Genomic DNA, 20,227 nt, shown 5'->3' with positions numbered 1-20,227 from the left:
GTCCATGACTGGTCGATAAGATGTAAGAAGCATGTATTATCTTTGATGGATCCAAGTTATTAGGTCTTACAAAATTATTTTTCTTTGCAATATTGTAGTCATTTTGTAAGTTGCCTTCCTGTTTCTGCTCACTTCACTGAACATCAGTTTAAGTCTTCCCATGTTTCCCAGAATCTATCATATTTATCTTCCTTACTGCATAACAATATTCCATTACCTTCATATATCATAATTTGTTTAGATGTTGCTCAGTTGATAAGTAGCCTCCTTAGTTTCCAAAGCTTTGCTCGTAGAAAGAGTTCTGCCATGAATTCCTTTGTACATATGCATCCTTTCTCTCTTTTGATCACTTTTGGGTACCTGGCTCATAGTGATATTGCTGGGCCAAATTTTATTCTGGTTTAGTGACTTTGGGGGTATCGTTTCATGTTGCTGTTTAGAACGGCATTGACAGCTCCCTCAAAGTGCACCAATATGCCTTTCCTCTAATAGTATCGCCAAATGTTGTTTTCCCTTTTTTTCATACTTGCCAGTAATGATAGAGGTGAAGTAGAACATAAGAAATTGTTTTAACGTGAATTTCTCATTATCAGTAGATTGGAACGACTTCTAACATGAAAATGTTATATTGTTTTTCTTCCTTTTAGAATATCTTCTTTATATTCTTTGACTATTTATCTTCTAGGGAAATCCCTTGCTCTTATATAATTGGATCAGTTCTAAATATAGCTTAGATAACAGATTTAACCAGAGAAATATACTGCAAAGATTTTTCCACAGTTAACCATTTCCCTTCTAATTTTAATTACATTGGTTTTGTTTATACCATCGTTTTTTAATTTTCTGTAACCAAAATAGTCTATTTAATCTCTTATGGCCTTCTCTACTAGTTTCTTAAAGAATTCTTCTCTTATCCATAGGTGTGAAGGGTTCCTCTTTGCTAATTTATTTGGTTTTTTTTTTGTAAACTGCTTGTTGGGATATAGGGTTTTTCAAACACTACATTAGTATGTTAATTTTCTTCTTATGTTCCTAATCTCACCAAGTGATTAATCTTTTTTTATTTTTTAACCAGTGTGAAATCATTTTAAAGGTTATTACTTTCAGTATTGTTTGAGACCTGGTATTGGTAGGCCCCTACTTTTTCATTCTCTTATTATGTACTCTTGATTTTCTTGATCTTTTGTCCTCTAGTTGAATTTTTATTATATTTCATAATACTATTAAGTAGTTTTTGGTAGTTTAATGGGAATGGCAACAAATAATTATATTGACTTAGATAGCTTTATCATTTTTATTAGATTGGCACAAAGTACAAGATAATTCATTCAGCCACTTGTTCTTAATGTTTAGATCTTGATAAAGTAAAGCGGCCTGGCAGTGGCTGAGTTTGGGTATGAAAGCAGAGGGTGGTGGTGAGCTCCAAGCCCCCAATGCCTGGGAAAATGATAGAGATGAAGCACCTTTCTCTGAACTGTTGTCAGAGTGTCCCTTCCCCCTTTCAGGTATAAGGAAGGATTAGAGAGAAGGGGTTAGGCTGGAGGGGAAATATTGATATCTCTAATACTTACCTTTCTTTCTTCCAGAGTTGAGGATTGGATGTTTAAAACCTTCATGGATGAAGTGAATCACATGTTAAAATATTTGCCCAAAAATTGAGGTTGTGATACCTGAACCCAATCAGTTCAAACTACCAATCAAGATCCCAAATTTTAAGCAGGCTTTGCCTTCTTGCTCCCTCTTCTACGTAGCCTGTGAACCCCTATTGGAGGACCCTTGTCATTTCACTATCCTGGTTGTGCAAGGTTGCAGGTGCTAAAATGTATGCTTTTAATAAATATCAATGCTGAACATGACATTTCTTGACTCTCTTTAACCACACTGAAGTTAAATAACCTGTGCCTCTTTGACCTTGGATTTGGCTCCTGAGGGACCCCAGTTTGGGCACCTAAGTGACCATATACTTGGTCACTTAATGACCCAAAGTCCATTTTTCTTCAGTCTCTCAGGGACTACATTCTAAGTGATCCCATGCCTGGTTTCTCAGTGATATTGGGTATCACTCCACCCAGCCTCCAAGAAGACTTGCTCCAAAGTATGCCATCACAAACCTTGGGGAAGCTTGAAATGATTTAATCTGGAAAGGAAAATATTCCTAATGTAGACTTGTCAGTTCATATTTCACTGATATTCCACTGCCTTCATTAGCTCACATTTTAAAAAAATCCTGGTGTTCTATTCCTCTTCAGTTCTGACAGCTTGTAGTTGCTATTTCTTACATTTACATATTTCCAAACAATATTGCCAGCTTATAGTCCCCAATTTCTGCCTTTACTATGTCCAATAACAATGTCCATTCTTCATGATGTTTGACACTCTCTGTATTCAGTGTGATTGAGGGTAAGTGATTGAACCTCTGTGGTCCTCAGTTTCCTCGTCTGTAAAATGAGGTAATAATATTTTCCTCTAAAAATTGTGGGTGGAAAGTAATTTATGAAATCTAAATTGTGGTATTGAGCTATTCTAATTATCATGATTATGTCACTAATATAAATAAGACTTGGGATTTTCAGAAGTGACGTGTTGTCTTCCACTCAACTAATATTTGGATATGCCCAATAGGTATAGGGTCCTCTTAGGAGCCAGAGATAGAAAAAGTAAAAGACAAAATATTCCTTAATCTCAGGGATCTTACATTCTATTGGGGAAGAAGGGATAAAATGTTTATACACATAAGTAAAAATAAGATAAGTTGAGGAGGAACAGAGTTTAAGAAACTAGGATTCTTGTAAGTGGTCATCCCACTAGCTGTGACACAAAGAAGCTTAAGATTCTAAGAAGCAGTGCTGAGCTAGGGGATTTTGAGTTCTGGCCTGTGCAAAAGGAAGGAGATGGGGGTAGAATTCTGAGTCTGAGGACTACTAGTAGATCAATTGGCCTGAAGCATAGAGTACATGGCTGAGAATATAGTGAAATAAATCTGATGAGAAAGGCTGGATTCAGAATGTCCAGGATTCTAAATATCAAGCGGAAGAATAGTTATTTTGTCCTCAAGGCAATAAGCAGTCTCTTCAAGGCTTCAGGAGTCAAATGATGTGGTCAGCCATGTGCTTTAAGAAGACAATTTTTATTCGTTTTTAGAGGATAGTTTAAAGGATGTAGAGACTACACTTTTAATTAAGAGGCTTTTTGCGATAGTCCAAGTGAGAAGAAATGCAAACCTGAGTTACAGTGGTAGTTGTGTGGGTAGACATAAGAGGAGATGTGATATGTGTGGTGGATGTACAAGTTGTCAAGATTTGGCAATTGACTGGATGGGAAAGGGAAGATGGAGAGAAGATTAGAGATTAATTCCAGGATTGCAAACCAGGGTACCTAGAAGGATGGTAGGGCCCTGAATAGAAATAAGAAATTATAAAGATAAGTGGTTTTAGATTCAAAGTTAGAGATAAGATGAGTTCTCTTTTAGACTTCCTGTGTTTGAAATGCCTTTGGAACATCCAGGTACAAATGTCCAACTACTGGTGATGTGCGGATTGGAGTTCAAGGCTGGGTGAAATATGTATTATTAGGAGGCTATACCAGGATCACAATCTGCCAAAGCAGGCTGATAAAGGTTAGATTGGTAGGAGGAGTACTAGTATCAGGAGAGCCGGTGTCATGAAAATTCATGAGGAGAAAATATCCGTGAAGAGTAAGTGGTCCACTTTGTCACATGCTGCAGAGGCCAAGAAGCAGTGAACAAGTATTTATTAAGCACCTACTGTTTTTAAAATTATTTTTCTAGGTGCTAATGCTAACACAAATACAAAGTCCAAAACAACCTCTCATCTTAAGGAATTTAAATAAGGATTACAAAAACACTATGATTTTAAAATTGAGAAATTATTGATAACTTTGTACAGAATAGTTTAAATGGGGTGATGGGGTCAGAAACCAGAGTAGAACGACTTAACAAATGAGTAGGAGGAGAAGAAGTGGACTCAACAAGGGTAGATTTTTTTTTCGTGAAAGGTGATTGGGAAAGGGAAGAGATAGTATCATAACTTGAAAGGATATCAGGGTTAAATACAACGTCCTAAAGGATTGGACTGATCTCAGCCCATTTGTACAAAAAAGGAAAAAAGCCTATAGATAGAAAGATTAAAATTCAAAAGGGAGTTTTTCAGTGGGGAAAGTTTAGGGTTGAAATAAGAGGGATGGGATCGATGGAGCAGGTAGAGGGATTGGCCCTGGGAAAAAGAAGGACTATCTGCTTTTCAGAGATTGTTGCAGACAATAGGGGATGATATTGAGGAGTTTTGAATGGTAGAAAAGGAAAGAAAAGGTAGCCTACAGGGACAGCCCTTCTTATAGCAGAAAAAGAGGATGCAAAGTTCTATAAGAAGGAAAAGTGAAGTAGAAGGTGTTAAAAAATTTATTCAGCACTCTACAAATTTTTGTTTAGTTAATGCATCCTTTTTTCTTGTGGTCACAAAGAAAAAGTTGGACCACCAACCCATAAAGAAGTATTTATGGTCAGGCTCTTCTCTGACCTGAACAGTATCTTAATATTTTACATGCTTTCTTAGTCAACTTAGAAGAGAAGAAATTGAGTTTAAAGTTGGGAGTAATAAGAACATTTCAGGAAAAAGGTAACATTTAAGATGATATCTTTTATTTGTGTCTTACCAAGCACCAACAAATGCAAACATTTCTAGGTAGTTTGATCTTTGAAGGTAATATCTCAGATATATGATTGTTGTTGTTGTTGTTGTTTGACCGACCTTTGTTCTTAAAGAGAACCATGACATCAGGGAGGTGATGCTACAACATGCAAGTGAATTGGATTTAAGTGAGGGAGGGCTGTACAAGGTCACCAGCCTCACTTTCTCCTCCAGAGCCATCTGGGTCCAGTAGGCAGACACACATCAGGATGACTGGAGATGGCCCCAGATGCAGTGGAAGACCTTGACCTTTCAAAGCTTAGATCTTTAGCAGGTCTCAGTGTGGCTGAGGCAATGTCCATTCAGTGATTAAGCTAGGTAAAAAACAAGGCAAAGAATGGCCTCTTTAAGCTAGTCCAAAAAAAAGATCAGAGTGTGGGGGGGAAGACCCTCAGGATTTCTGGCCAAAACAGAAATAATTCCTGTTTACATTCGCTCTGAGTCAATCAAGGGATAAAAAATGACCAAGTGGGGTTTAGCCTGGGATGTATTATTGGCCAGTGAGGCTACTCTGTAAACCCCAAGATTTATTGTGATGTTTCTAAAAGGAAAGGAAGGAAGGAAGGAAGGAAGGAAGGAAGGAAGGAAGGAAGGAAGGAAGGAAGGAAGGAAGGAAGGAAAGAAGAAGAGAAGGAAAAGTTGGGTCCCCAGAGGGGCAGGGCAGCTCCTATTGCGCACAGGGCTGTTGTTTGTTCCTCATTCTCAAAGAGGACCATGACATTAGGGAAGTGATAACTTAGAAAATCCGAGGTATATAGATACTCACACACACACAAACATAATTACCCATTGGAATTTTCCCATAGTCCTTCAGGCTAGCAATATCGAGTCTAATGAGAGCTCTTTTCAGCAATGCCAAGTTCTAAGAGGAAAATATGGTATGAAGACTTAGAATCCAGACTCCCTATTCCTTCTTTTTTGTGATTTTAAAGCACAATGGTCATCTTGGAAACTAGAATTTTCCTCATTGTCAATTAGCATGAGGTAGATAACATCTTCAGTTGTGGAAGGTAGTCCTTTGAGAAGTCGGGGAACACAAATCAGATACTGTTTCTTTGCAAGTACTTCGCAATGGGTGGTTAGTTGGCAGACCAGCATTTATACATTCAGATATAGTTTCTGCATATATTTAATTTATAACTAAGTCTTTGCATACAATTCCTATGGCTGGAGTTCAACTATCCTCTTCACTCTTAGATGCTTTTTCACACTGGCATAATGCAAAATTGGCAAATCATACAGTCCTGTTGGTCCATGGAGAAAAATTTGGGGGCAACAAATTTATTCATCTCTGCTTTGCTTATGGGCAACCTGCTATAGTGCATAAGAACAAAGTATGGGAGTAAGATCATACAATGGACATGCAGGAAGTGGCCAGTGAATGTTTCCTAAACGTATCAATAGACATAAATCTTGCATTCTATCTTAATCTCCTTTTCTTTTGTCTAATAGGCACTTGTCCCAAGACAAATGTCTGACAATAACTGCACTGCTGTGACTGAATTCATTATTTTGGGGTTAACAGATGATCCAATTCTTTCTATCATCCTCTTTGTGATATTCCTAGGTGTTTATGCTGTCACCTTAGTTGGTAACCTCAGCATAATCATATTGATCAGAAATAGCTCCCAACTTCACACTCCAATGTACTTTTTCCTCAGCCACTTGGCTTTTGTGGATATTGAAATTTCCTCATCTGTCACCCCTCTCATGCTCATGAACTCCCTTGAGGACATAACCTTAATCCCTCTTCCAGGGTATGTGGCCCAAATGTATTGTGAAGCCACCTTTGGGACAGCTGAGTGCTTTCTGCTGGCTGTGATGGCCTATGATTGGTATATGGCCATCTGTAGTCCCCTACTCTACTCCACCAACATGCCTACTAGGGTCTGTGCTCTGTTACTCATCATATCCTACCTGGGTGGTTGTGTGAATGCTTGGATCTTTACTGGTTGCTTATTGAACCGGTCCTTCTGTGGAACTATTAAGATCAATCACTTTTTCTGTGATTATTCACCACTTTTGAAGCTTTCCTACTCCCAAGACAATCTTGCTGAATTTCTTCCTCCTGCCTCTGCTGGGTCAATAATTATGATCACTGTGCTAATTATCATAGTCTCTTATGTATGCATCCTGTTCTCTGTCATGAAAATAAGCTCCACTGAGGGGAGATCCAAAGCTTTCTCAACTTGCACCTCCCACCTCACAGCAGTCACTCTGTTCTACGGGACCCTTACTTTAATTTATGTGATGCCTAAGTCTAGCTACTCAGTGGATGAGAATAAAGTGACTTCTGTTTTCTACAGTGTAATGATCCCCATGTTAAACCCCCTGATCTACAGTTTAAGGAACAATGAAGTAAAGGGAGCACTAAGGAAACTGATGAGTAGGAAACATCTTTTTTCATGAATTCAACTGAATACAAGTGCTTTTTGAAAAAAAAATTATTATTTATTTTAAACATTCTTTTATTTTTAAATTTTGATTTTCAAATTCTCTCCCTCCCTCCCACTCCCTTCCACACCTTGATAATTGCTTGAATGATGATGTCTAGGCTCTTTTATGGACCATGGCTTTCATATAGTCCAATAATTCTTAAATTATCTCTCTTGGATCTGTTTTCCAGGTCACTTGTTTTTCCTATGAGATATTTCACATTTTCTTTTATTTTTCATTCATTTGATTTTGTTTTATTGTTTTGCAGTTACTCATGGAGTCATCAGCTTCCACTTGACCAATTCTAATTTTTTAAATAATAATTTTGGTAAATATTTCACAATTACATTTAAAATATTTAGTATTTTATTTTCTCCCAGTTACATGTAAAAATAATTTTGAACATTTGTTTTTAAAACTTGAGTTACAAATTCTCTCCCTCACTCCCTCCCCAACCCCCCTCATTGAGAAGGCAAGCAATTTGATTTAGGTTTGGCATGTGTAGTCATGCAAAGCATTTCCATAGTAATCACATTGTGAAAGAAAACATAGACCAATGAAAAAAACCCTCAAGAAAAAAATAAAATAAAAAAGTATGCCTCAGTCTATATTTAGGTATCATCAGTTCTTTCTCTTGGGATAGATAGCATTTTTCATCCTTCAGAGTTGTCTTAGATCATTGTCCAATTCTAATTTTTAAGGGATTATTTTCTTTAGTCAAATATTGTACCTATTTTCCCATTTGGCCAAATTTGCTTTTTAAGGAGTTCTTATCTTCAGTAAATTTTTTATCTCCTTCTCCATTTGGCTAATTCTACTTTTTAAGATGTTACTATCTTTAAAAAAAAAAGGTGTTACTTTCTTCATTATTTTTGTGCCTCTTTTACCAAGCTGTCAATTCTCTTTTCATAATTTTCTTGCACCATTCTCATTTCTTTTCCCAATTTTTACTCCGCTACTCATCTCTTTCTTTAACTTTTCCAAGAATTCTTGTTGAATTTGGATACAATTAGCAGTTTTCTTCGAGGCGTTTTTGTACCTGTTTTCACATTATTGTCTCCTTATGAATTTATATCTTGGTTTTCCCTGCCACCACGGTAATTTTTGAACTTTATGTTAATGTTAAGCTCTGCTCACCCGGGGAGTGGAAGGCATTGTCTAAAGCTTTGGGCTTTTTTGTGCTGCTGTTTTTAGAGCTACTTCTGGGAGTCTGTGTTTTTGGTGCTTCCTAAACAGTGTGATCCTGGGAGAGGTGTGGCCACTGCTTTCCTAGTCTGTGCCCCCTCCCAGGAAGGGCACCTAATCCCTTGCAATTGCAGCCACTTTGGAACTGTGTCTAAGGTCCTTGCTCCCCTGTCAACAACCACCAGAACTCCTCTCCATCCTGGAACTACAACCCAGCACTGCATATGAGCAATAGAGTTGCCAATCAATGCTACCTGTGCCCAGTGCCAGCAAAGAGTCCCTTATAATCTCTTTCTGACCATTTGTCCCACTCTCCTTACTGTCTCTGGACTGAGAGCTCTCAAAGGTGCTGTTGTGGCCACTGCTGCCACTGTGGCATGTGTGGGCTCCCGATAGGCCTCCACCCTGGTGGCACAGATTTCTCTTGCTGACTTCTTGAATTTTATATGGTGGGAAAATGTCTCACCTTGACCTTTTGTTGGTTGTCTCTCTCCAAAACTTGGTTTGAGGTATTATTTTAAAGTTGTTTAGAGGGGAATGTTGGGACAGTTCAGCTGGACAGCTGTCCCTAACCTGCCATCTTAGTTCTAGCAATAAATATTTATTAAATACACAGTATATCATAGGCACTGTATTAGGCATAGGGGATACAATGACAAAAATGGAACAGCCCCAGTCTGTAAAAATTGAATATTCTACTAATATAATAGTTATGATCATGTGATATAAATAAATGGGCTTTTGAAAAAGTATATTTTCATTTAGTTCATTAGATTTGTGAATTTAAATGTTGATTGTGATGGTCTGAAAATACACGTAATGTTCCACAAACATGCCATCTCAGCAAAAGAGTAGGGAAAGGTGTTTCTTCATTACTCTTCTTTGGGCCCATGACTACTTTTTAAAAAATGATTTTGTAGCATGAATTTTCTATTAATTTATAGGAGTTGTTCTTTCCATCACATTGGTGTATCCATTTTATGTATTGATTTCTTGGGTCTGCTATGATCACTCTGTGTCAGATTATGTAGATGTTTTGTGTTTCTGTATTAATCATACATTTTTAAATTTTTTATCATTTTTTATTTTTTTGGTCTGCATTTTCTTTTGCAACATGACTATTATGAAAATATTTTGCATGACTGCAAATGTATAATCTATATAAAATTGTTTGCCTTCTCACTGAGGAGACAGGGGAAAGAGGGAGGGAGAAAATATGGAATTTAAATTTTTTGAATGCTAAAAATGTTTGTTTATCAACTTAATAAAAATTTTTATACAAGTAAGATCAGATTTAAATTATTGGAGAAATATTAATTGTTTAAGGGTGGGCAGAGTCAATAATATAAAATGACATTTTAAACTAAACTAAATTAATCTACTTATTCAATGCCATCCCAATAAATTACCAAAAATTGTTTTATTCAAGTAGAAAAAAAAAGTAACAAAATTCATTTAAAGTACAAAAGGTCAAGACTATCAAAGGAATTAATGAAAAATGTAAAAGGAGGCTTAGCGTTACCAGATCTTAAACTGTATTATAAATCAATATTTATCAAAACTTTCTGGTACTGGTTAAGAAATAGAAAGGTCAATCAGTGGAATGGAATAGGCATTCAATAAACAGTAATAAATAATTATAGTAATGTTGTGTTTGAAAATGTAAAGATTTAAGCTTATAGGATAAGAATTCACTATTTGGTCAAAATTGTTGGGAAAATTGGAAAGCAGTGTGGTAGAAATTAGCCATAATTTAATATCTTACACCATTCACCAAGGTAAGGTTAAAATGGATACATGATCTATATATAAAGGTAGCTATTATAAGAAAATTAGGAGAACATAGAACTTAATATAAATTAGACTTAGGGATAACAGAAGAATTGATGTATAAACAAGAAACAGAGAGTATTGTGAGATGTAAAATGGATAATTTCATTTATATTAAATTAAAAGGTTTTTTTTAACAAATAAAACCAAAGTAGACAAGATAAGAAGGAAAGCAGAAAATTGGGAAAACATTTTTGTAGACAGATAAAGGTCGCATACTTCAAATATGTAAAGAACTTAATTAAATATATAAGAATACAAGTTATTCCCTGATTGATAAATGATCAAAGGATATGAACAGGTCAGTTTTTGATGCAGAAATCAAAACTATATGGTAATATAAAAATTCTCTAATCATTATTGATTACAGAAATGCAAACTAAAACAACCTTGAGATTCATCTCATATCTACCAGATTGGCTAAAATGATAGAAGTGGGAAATCACAAATGTTGGAAGGGATGCGGAAAAATGTCGGTGGAACTGTTAACTGATTCAAACATTTTAGAGAGCAATCTGGAATTATGTCCAAAGAATTATAAAACTATGTATACTTTTTGACCCAGCAATACCACTATTAATTCTATTTTCCAAGGTGATCAGGAAAAAGGGAAAAAATCTATACATTCTAAAATATTTATAGCATCTCTCTTTGTGGTGGCAAAGAACTGGAATTGGAGGGGATGCTCATCAATTGGGGAACAACTAAACAAGTTGTGGTATATAATTGTGGTAGAACACTGCTGTGCTGTAAGAAATGAGCAGCTGATTGATTTTAGGAAAAAACCTGGAAAGACTTGCATGAAATAAAGAAGAATGAAAAGAGGAGAACTGAGAAAACATTGTATACAGTAAGAGCAATACTATTTGAAGAATAAGTGAGAACAACTAAGTTATTTTAAGTACTCCAATCAACTACAAAGGACCTATAAAAGATGATGTCTACTTCCAGCAAAAGAACCAATTAAATAGAAGTGTACGTAGTGTGGTCTTATAAACACACACACACACACACACACACACACACACACACACACACTTGTGTAGCATGAATTTTCTATTAATTTATGGGAGTTGTTCTTTCCATTACATTGGTGTAGCCAAATGGTGGCCTCCTCTAGTGTGAGGTAAGAAGGGAGGGAGTCAGTTTAGAAATGAAAATTTAACATAAGTAAATTAAATTAAATTTGAAAAAGTTTATTTACATGAAATTAAGAAAAAATGAAATGAAAACTAAATGTAAAGAAAAACATCTTATACAAAGAATGATACAATAGGGAAATATTACAAATAACTTACAAAGACTATCTAATTTAAAGATAGGTTATTTCACTGTAAAATGAGCATAGGGAGAAGATTGAAAAAAATATATATTGGGAAATATGGTTCAAGAGTAAGAAATGAAAGAGTCCAAAGGCTTGCAATATAATTGCCTGGTTCTAACAAGTTTCATAAAACCCTGGAGTAACACTTTTGGATAGTATATCTAAGCCTGCCACTAGGTGGTGATCCAAACTTTAGATGCACTTCATCACTGAAATGAAAATGTGTAAAAGAGCCTAAAGAGTTGTACACCTAAGAAAAAAGTGCAGATTGTACTCCAATCGCCTAAACCTTCCAAACATTTATATTTCCCTAGTGTCTTCCTGGTTTCCTGTCTATGGGTTTCACTATTTCTATAACTCATAATTTGGTGCAAGAGACCCCACTCACTGGATCCCCCATCTTGCTTTTTTCCATAATTTGACCCTTCCTCCAAAAAATTCATTCAAATGAAATTTTATTTAATATCTTGAAAGCAAAATACAAATATAAATGTGAGATATAAAGCAGCTGATTACCCAAGCTCCAATTTGACCCATCATGTTCTGTGAAATGATAGGTTAACCCACTTGCAGGTCTTTATAAAGAAGTCCTTTAAAGCTTTTCTGTTTCAAAAACAGAGGGGACAAAACCAAATTATCTTACCAAGCTAGAGAACCTCATGTTCCCTTTCATGACCAGGGAGTCTGTGGTCCTTATCTTCTGACTCTCAGCTGACTCAGCATATGTCAACGAACCTTTGGAAAAACCCCATTCATATATCCTAAATGCTTTCATATTCCAGGAAAAAAATTTATCAGGAGCCTTGAAAAGATTGCCCATACTACCTTAACAAATGAATGATTTTCCTTACTGTGTATACTCGTTTGTTCTAGAATCTATAATTTCTACTAAGTTGAGTTTCATAAATGCCTTTCAGTCTCAGTTGGATATAAGTATCATCAGTATCCATTATAGCCTGACCAAAATAAGTATGGTAAGATGATGAGGACCACTTTTTCTACGTAGTCAACACTGTCACAACTGCAACTACAATATAATGTTCAAGTTTAAAGTAGTTGATTGCTTAAGCTCCCAACTTGTCTTAAGGTATTCCGTGACATAATGGGTTAATACATTTGGAGGTCTTTGTAAAGGAAGTCCTTTCAAGTGTCTCTGTTTCAAACAGAGGGGACAAGACCAAATCATCTCACCAAGCTCAAGAATCTCTTGTCCCTTTTCACGACCAGGGCGTAAATGATCCTTATCTCCTGACCCTCACCTGACTCACAGCATCTGTCAACTATCCTATAGAAAACCTCCATGTCATATATCATAACTTCTTTTGTATGCCAGGGAGATTTTATTGGAACCTTACAAAGATTATACTGCCTTTACATATGATAAATTGTCCTTACTGTGAACAGTACCTCTGCCGTAGGATCTGCAATTTCTACTAAACTGAATTTTGTAGATGGTCTTTTCCACCTCAGTTTTGTATATATGTAATCAGTGTGGGTTATGGCCTGACTAAAATGGATCTGGTGAGGTGATAAGGACCAATTTTCATACTTAGTGAACACTGGGACAATCACAATTTCCACATGTTGATCCCAGAATAATTTTTTAGAAATTCTTGGCGATCATGCTAATTTGTTTTTATTGCTATCCAATCTTGTTTCACACTTTTTTAAAATCTTCTATAAACATAGACAAAGAAAAAATAAATGAAGACCCCTGAGAATTTTGAGAATTTAGAAACTTCTTCTTTGTGTTAGTAATTTACTCAATCCCAGTGGGCTACAACTGGTATTTTAATGAGGTAGGTTACATTTGGTGTTAGGATGCTCAAGGGCTTATATCCCAAATGCTGTTGAAGCCAACATAAATTTAGTGCTGCCATGCAGAGACAATTCCTTGAAGTCTAAAGTTATCATCTTCTGGCATGAGTAGGTACCACTGCTGTTCTAGATTTTACTCTGAAAATACTAGGATTTGATTTTTTGATTTGGAGCTCATTTAGGGAGGCCAGTACATTCCTCTTGCCATGTCAAACTTTATACTGATTTCAGTTTTACATGAGGTTTTAATTCATCTCTCTCTCTCTCTCTCTCTCTCTCTCTCTCTCTCTCTCTCTCTCTCTCAGATTAAGCTCCATTTGTGATTTGGGTCATTGGATTTCTGGTCCCTTGTAGTGCTATATAAAGCCGAAGATTTGGAAGTAAACTATATGTATGGGGAATTATTACAGCACAGTAGTAAGCAAATTCTGATTGACCACAGGTCCCATCACATATCTTGAAATCTCTCTGCAAATAGTAAGTACCTGATAGAAGATGATTAGGTAAGGACACCTTAGGTAAAGATCTCTGTGTATACATGTGTACATTTATTTCATGTAATATTTTTCTCCCATTGTTCAGATTGAGAATTTAGGGGGAAGAATTTTGATGTATTTATTGTTTGATGTGGTGGAAAGAGAATTAGACTTCAAGTTGTCAGACCTGGGTTTGAATCCCACATCTGAGTCTTATTGGCGCTGCCTGTGATTGTGGGGAAGTGATTATGCTGTTATCCTCAGTTGCCTCAGCTGTAAAATGAGAATAACAGTATTTTCCTCTAAAAATTGTGGGAGGAAAATAATTTATGAAATTTAAATTGCAGTACTGAGTTATTAGAATTCCTGTTATCAAATTATTGTGATTATGTTACCAATGAAAATGAGACTTGAGGTTTTCGAAAACAAGTTGTTGTCTTTCATTCAACTAGTATATTTCTATGCCCATTTTGCACAGTTTTTAAGCTCAGTAAGCTTACATTCTATGGAAGAGGAAGAGATAAAATAGTTACACAGAAAAGTAAATACAAGATAGGTTGAGGAAGACAGAGTTGTGGAAAGTAGGCTTCTTGTAAGTGGTGACCCACTAGTTGTGAAACAAAGAAACCTTTAGATTCTAAGAAGAATAGAAGAACTAGTTCATTTGGAGGGTAGATGGTGGCCTGTACAGATGGACAGAGATGGCAGTTGCATTCTGAGTCTTGGGCACAGAAAACGGGCTGGTTGAGCTGCAACATAGAGTGCATGAATGAGAGTAAAATAAAATAAATCTGAAAAGGGAGACTGGATTCAGATTGGACACGACTCTAAATATGAAGCTGAGGAAGTATTATTTTGTTCTTAGGGCCATAAGGGATCTGTTCAAAGCTTTAGTAAACAAGTGTCATGGTCAGTCGTTTACTTTAGGAAAATCACTCTTGTAGGTTTTTAGAGTATAGTTTAGAGGAAGGAGAGGCTGGACTTCTAATTAAGAACCTTTCCAACAGTCAAAGTGAGAAGAGATACAAATCTAAGTTAAGTAGGTGGCTTTGTCAGTGGACATAAGAAATGTGAGATATGTATACATGTATGTACATATGTGTGTATACACACTATACACATATACAGGCACATGCACATGTGTGCATATGTACATATAGATATATGATGTAAAAGTGGCAAGATTTGGCAATTTTCTGGTTGGGGAAGGGAAAATGGAGAGAAGAGTAGAGATTGATTTCAGAATTGCAAACCAGGATACCTAGAAGGTGGGGGGGGGGCACTGAACAGACAAAAGAAATTATAGAGATAAGTGGTATTAAAATTGAAGGTTATGGATAAGATGAGTTCTCTTTGGTGCTTGTTGAGTTTGAAATGCCTCGGGGACATCTTGGTACAAACATCCAACTATTATTAATGTATGAATTAGGAGTTTAGGGCTGAACAGATAGATAGATAGATAGATAGATAGATAGATAGATAGATAGATTTGGTAGTAATCTAAGTGGAGGTGTTAATGGGATTCGTGGAAACTAATTAGCTCATTGAGATGGTACAGAAAAAGAAGAGAGGGCCTGGGCAGATCCAGGGGGCACATTATGAGTGGGAGAGTGTTCCAAAATCTGCCAAAGGAGTCTGAGAAGCAAAGGTCAGATAGGTAGGAGGAATTGTAGTACCAGCAGAATTAGTGTCATGAGACCTTATGAGGAGAAAATATCCATGGACTGTAGGTGGTCTACATTGTCATGTGCTAGGCAGAGACCAAGTTTTATTAAGCACCTACTGTTCTTCAGGCTTTTTCCTAGGTGACACAATGGATAGAGTGCCTGCCTGTCCTGGAGTCAGAAAGACTCATCTTCCCAAGTTCAATACAGTCTCTCATACTTACTAGGTGTGATGCCGGACAAGTCACTTAACACTGTTTGCCTTCGCTCCTCATCTGTAAAATGAGCTGGAGAAGGAAATGGCAAACCACTTCAATATCTTTGTCAAGAACATCCCAAAAGGGGTTACAGAGTTGGACATGAATGAAAATGATTAAACAACAAAAAAATGATACAAATACAAAGTTTGAAACAATCCCTACCCTCTATGAATTTAAATGAACATTTAAAAATGGGGTTTATAAATTAAGAAACTATTTACAGATTTGTAGAGAATGCTTCCAGTGGACTGATGGAGTCAGAACCCAGATTAGAATGAGTTAACCAGTAGGAAGACTGGACTCAACAAGGGTATATTTTTCCTCCTGAGAGCTGATTGGGAAAGGTGAGATATAAAGTATGATAACTTCAAAGGATGCCAGGGCCAAATGAGTGTTTTTAAAGGATTTGACAGATATGAGCCCATTTTTAGGAAGAAAGAAAAAAGCATATAGAAAAAAAAACATTAAACATTAAAGGGGAGTTGTCAATGGGGAAAGTTTAGGGTTTGAAATGAGAGGGATGGGATTAGTGGAACGAGTAGAGGGGTTGGTCCTGGATAAAAGGACTATATTTTTTTTCAGATATTTTTCCAAAGACAATAAGGGATGATATTGAGGAGTTTGGAGAGTCCACAGGAACATCTTTTCTTTTGTTGGAAAAGTAGGATGCAAAATCCTCTCTTGAGAAGGAAGTTTATTAGGAGGTGTTGGAAAATTGACTCAGCACTCTAAAAATTTTTGTTTAGTTAAGGCATCCTTTTTTCATGTGTTCACAAAGAAAGAGCTGGGCCATACACCCCAAAGGGGACATTATAGTCAGATTCTTCCTGAGCTGAACAGTGTCTCAATATTTTACATTCTTTCCTCCTGGATTTAGGAGAAAAGATAAAAGAGTTTAGAGTAATAAAAATATTTCCAGAAAAATTAATATTCAAGATGATTAACTGAGAACTTGTAAAGCATCAATAAATGAAAACATTTCAAGACAGTTTGGCACGTGAAAGAAATATAATGTATATACATATAAAGTTATACTTCCCTGTTGTCTTTTGTGCATTTTGAAAATGTTTTGTTGTTACTCTTTCTCCATGTTTATCACTATCCACTGAGCTACTTCTGCCCACTCACAGTGGAAGCCCTCCCTTGTAAAAGATATGTATGTAGCTAAGGCATACAAATTAACAGATCAGAGCAGCCATGTCTGAGAATGCATGTCCCATTCCGTACTCTCTGTCAAAAAGTGCTAGTTAGTATTTCCATATTGGTCTTTTGAAGATATGATTCATCTCTGTTTCACCCAGTTCCAAGATCTTTCAAAGTTGGTTCCCCTCTCATGATTATTGTGGTCATCACATGCATTTTTCTTCTAGTTTTACTGAGTTCACTCTGCATCATTTAGTAAAAGTGTTTCCATATTACTCTAAAGCAGTCATATTCATCTCTTCCTGTAGCACAATAAATTTTTACTAAATTCCTATACCACAATTTGCTCATTCTGTAATTGCTATTCTTCAGTTGAAGGAAGCGATGTGTAAACAGTATATGGTTACATCAGGGTGAGCAAGTGCTTTCTATTATTTTATCTAGAAACAGCAGAGGTTCCAAGGGGAAATTTCCCATAGTCCTTCAGGCTGGTAATATCTAGCCGGTTGTTAACCTTTATAGTAATACCAAGTTCTAAGAGCAAAATACAATGAGAAGACTTAGAGTCCATATTCCCCATTCCTTCTCTTTTGTGATTTTAGTGCACAAGGGTCATCTTGGAAATGAAGACTTTCCTCATAGTCAGTTAGCCTAAGGTGGATAACATCCTCAAATGTGGAAAATTGTTCTGTGAGAGGTGAAGGATAACAATACAGACTCTGTTTCTTTGGAAGGAATTAACAACGGTGGTTACTTGGGAGAACAGCATTTACACATTTGGATATAATCTTTGCATGTATTTAAGAAAGGTTCCTGTGGTGGAAATTCAACTGTCTACTATACTCTAATGGTCTTTTTTATACTGTCGAAATGGTAAAAATTGGCAAATCATAGAGTATTGTATTCACAGGAAAATAATTGGACAAAACAAATTTATTCATCACTGCTTTGCTAATAGGCACCCCACCATGGTGCATTGGTGCAAGGTATTAGAGTAAGACAATAGAAGTGGCACGTCAGAGGTGGCCAGTGAATGTTTACTGAATACATCAACAGACATCTCCAAAGCTTAATCCTGGGTTCTATTTTAACCTCCATTTTTTATGTCTAATAGGCTCTCTTTCCAAGACATGTCTGGCAATAACTGCACTGCTGTGGCTGAATTCATTATTTTGGGGTTAACAGATGATCCAACGCTTTGTGCCATCCTCTTTGTGATATTTTTAGGTGTCTATGCTGTCACCTTAGTTGGTAACATTAGCATAATCACATTGATCAGAAGTAGCTCCCAACTTCACACTCCAATGTACCTTTTCCTCAGCCACTTGGCTTTTGTGGATATTGGATATTCCTCATCTGTCACACCTCTCATGCTCGTCAACTTCCTTGATGATAAGACTTCAATACCTCTAGGTGGCTGTGTGGCCCAAATGTGTTCTACAGCCACCTTTGGGACCACTGAGTGCTTCCTGCTGGCTGTGATGGCCTATGATCGGTATGTGGCCATCTGCAGCCCCCTATTCTACTCCACCAACATGTCTACTGGAGTCTGCACACTGTTGGTCATCATATCCTATGTGGGTGGTTGTGTGAATGCTTGGATTTTCACTGGTTTCTTATTGAATCAGTCCTTCTGTGGAACTAATAAGATCAATCACTTTTTCTGTGATTATTCACCACTTTTGAAGCTTTCCTACTCTCAGGATGATCTTGCTGAAATTCTTCCTTCTGCCTCTGCTGGGTCGGTAATTGTGGTCACAGTGTTAATTATCCTAATCTCTTATGTATACATCCTCTTCTCTGTCCTGAAGATAAGCTCCACTGAAGGGAGATCAAAAGCATTCTCAACTTGCACCTCCCACCTCACAGCAGTAAGTCTATTTTATGGGACCAGCACATTCATTTATGTGTTGCCTAAATCCAGCTACTCAACAGATGAAAATAAAGTGGTGTCTGTTTTCTACACTGTAGTGATCCCCATGTTGAACCCCCTGATCTACAGTCTAAGAAACAATGAAGTTAAAGGTGCCCTGAAAAACCTGATGAGTAGGAATCACCTTTTTTCATGAATTCAACTCAATACAACAAGTATTTATTATGTACATACTATGTCTCAGGTGCTACGTTCAGTTTTGGGGATGCGAGGATGAAAATAAAACATTTCCTTGTTTGAAGGATCTAATATTCTACTGATACAATGTTTTCGATTAAGCAATACCAATAAATGGGTTCAGGAGAGGCAAGTACTTTAACCCTTTTGCCTTATTTTCCTCATTTGTAAAATGAGCTGCAGAAGGAAATGGCAAGCAATTCTAGTATCTTTGAGAAGAAAATCCCAAATGACTCAGAAAGATTTTTTTTTAAATTTTTTTTTTATTTTTTTTTTAATTTTTGGAGGGGGGAAAGCAGGGCAATTGGGGTTAAGTGACTTGCCCAAGGTCACACAGCTACTAAGTGTGTCAAGTGCCTGAGGCCAGCTTTGAACTCAGGTCCTACTGACTCCAGGGCCAGTGCTGTACTCACTGTGCCACCTAGCTGCCCCCAGAAAGATTTTTAAACAACTGAAATGACTCAACAAAAAAATTTCTTTTTGATGAGTTAGACTTATCAATTTTATTACAAAGGTATGAAACTACATGCAATTTTCCAATAAACATGGACCTCCCATGTCTTCAAGGAGGAGGGAGAGATGTCTTCTCATAGCTCTTCTTTGGGTCTGTGATTATTTTTGGACTCTTGTAAGACTCCTTTTCTATTGATTTGGGTGGGTGGGGCTTTGTCCTTTCCATTTGCACTGTTCTACTCCCTATGTGGCTGGCTAGGTGGTGCGCTGGATAGAGTCCCTTGCCAAGAGTCAAGAAGACTAATATTCAGGACTTCAAATCTGGTGTCAGACATTTACTAGCTGTGTCACCAGACCAGCCACTTAACCCCATTTGTTTAAGTTTATCACCTGTAAAATTAGCTGGTAAGGGAAATGGCAAACCACTCCAGTATCTATGCCAGGATAATCCCAAATGGGGTCACAAGGAGCCAGATATGACAGAATAACAACAAATTTCCCTGTGTGTGTGTTTTCTTAGTTATGTTTATCATCACTCTGTTTTAGATCATGGAAATCTTTGTTATGTTTCTGTATTAATTACTATTCCCTTATGTTCATGTGCCACAATTTGTTTAGCCATTCCTTAATCACTGGACTTATCCTTGATTTCCAGTTCTTTCCTACCACGACAGTGGTACTATAAAGATTTTGGACTACCTGGGGACTTTTCTTTCTTCAATGACCACCTTTGTGGCATAATACACATGAAGAAATATTTTCTTTTTTTCTGTGGGATAGCTCTTTGTAAGGAGGGAGGAGGGAGAGGTACTAGAAGAAATT

General features: G+C 36.7%; 2 protein-coding genes across 2 annotated transcripts; both read left to right on the top strand.

Annotated features, from left to right (window-relative positions):
• The first annotated feature begins 6,176 nt into the window (after positions 1 to 6,176).
• Positions 6,177 to 7,115, top strand: LOC118854196 (olfactory receptor 480-like). The gene has a single exon (XM_036764539.1). It carries the CDS (start codon positions 6,177 to 6,179, stop codon positions 7,113 to 7,115), a length of 939 nt encoding a protein of 312 aa, XP_036620434.1.
• A 10,848-nt stretch (positions 7,116 to 17,963) lies between these two features.
• On the top strand, positions 17,964 to 18,911 carry LOC118853696 (olfactory receptor 5P3-like). Its single transcript, XM_036763882.1, has one exon. The coding sequence runs from the start codon at positions 17,973 to 17,975 to the stop codon at positions 18,909 to 18,911; it is 939 nt and encodes a 312-aa protein (XP_036619777.1). The 5' UTR covers positions 17,964 to 17,972.
• The last annotated feature ends 1,316 nt before the right edge of the window (positions 18,912 to 20,227 follow it).

The sequence above is a fragment of the Trichosurus vulpecula genome, chromosome 6 (genome assembly GCF_011100635.1).
Source record: "Trichosurus vulpecula isolate mTriVul1 chromosome 6, mTriVul1.pri, whole genome shotgun sequence".
Lineage (NCBI taxonomy): Eukaryota > Metazoa > Chordata > Mammalia > Diprotodontia > Phalangeridae > Trichosurus > Trichosurus vulpecula.
This window is presented reverse-complemented; position numbering and strand designations above follow the sequence as displayed.

Bases quoted from the DNA above. Each gene is read 5' to 3' on its own strand.
- LOC118853696 (XM_036763882.1), top strand. From the start codon at position 17,973: ATGTCTGGCAATAACTGCACTGCTGTGGCTGAATTCATTATTTTGGGG.
- LOC118854196 (XM_036764539.1), top strand. From the start codon at position 6,177: ATGTCTGACAATAACTGCACTGCTGTGACTGAATTCATTATTTTGGGG.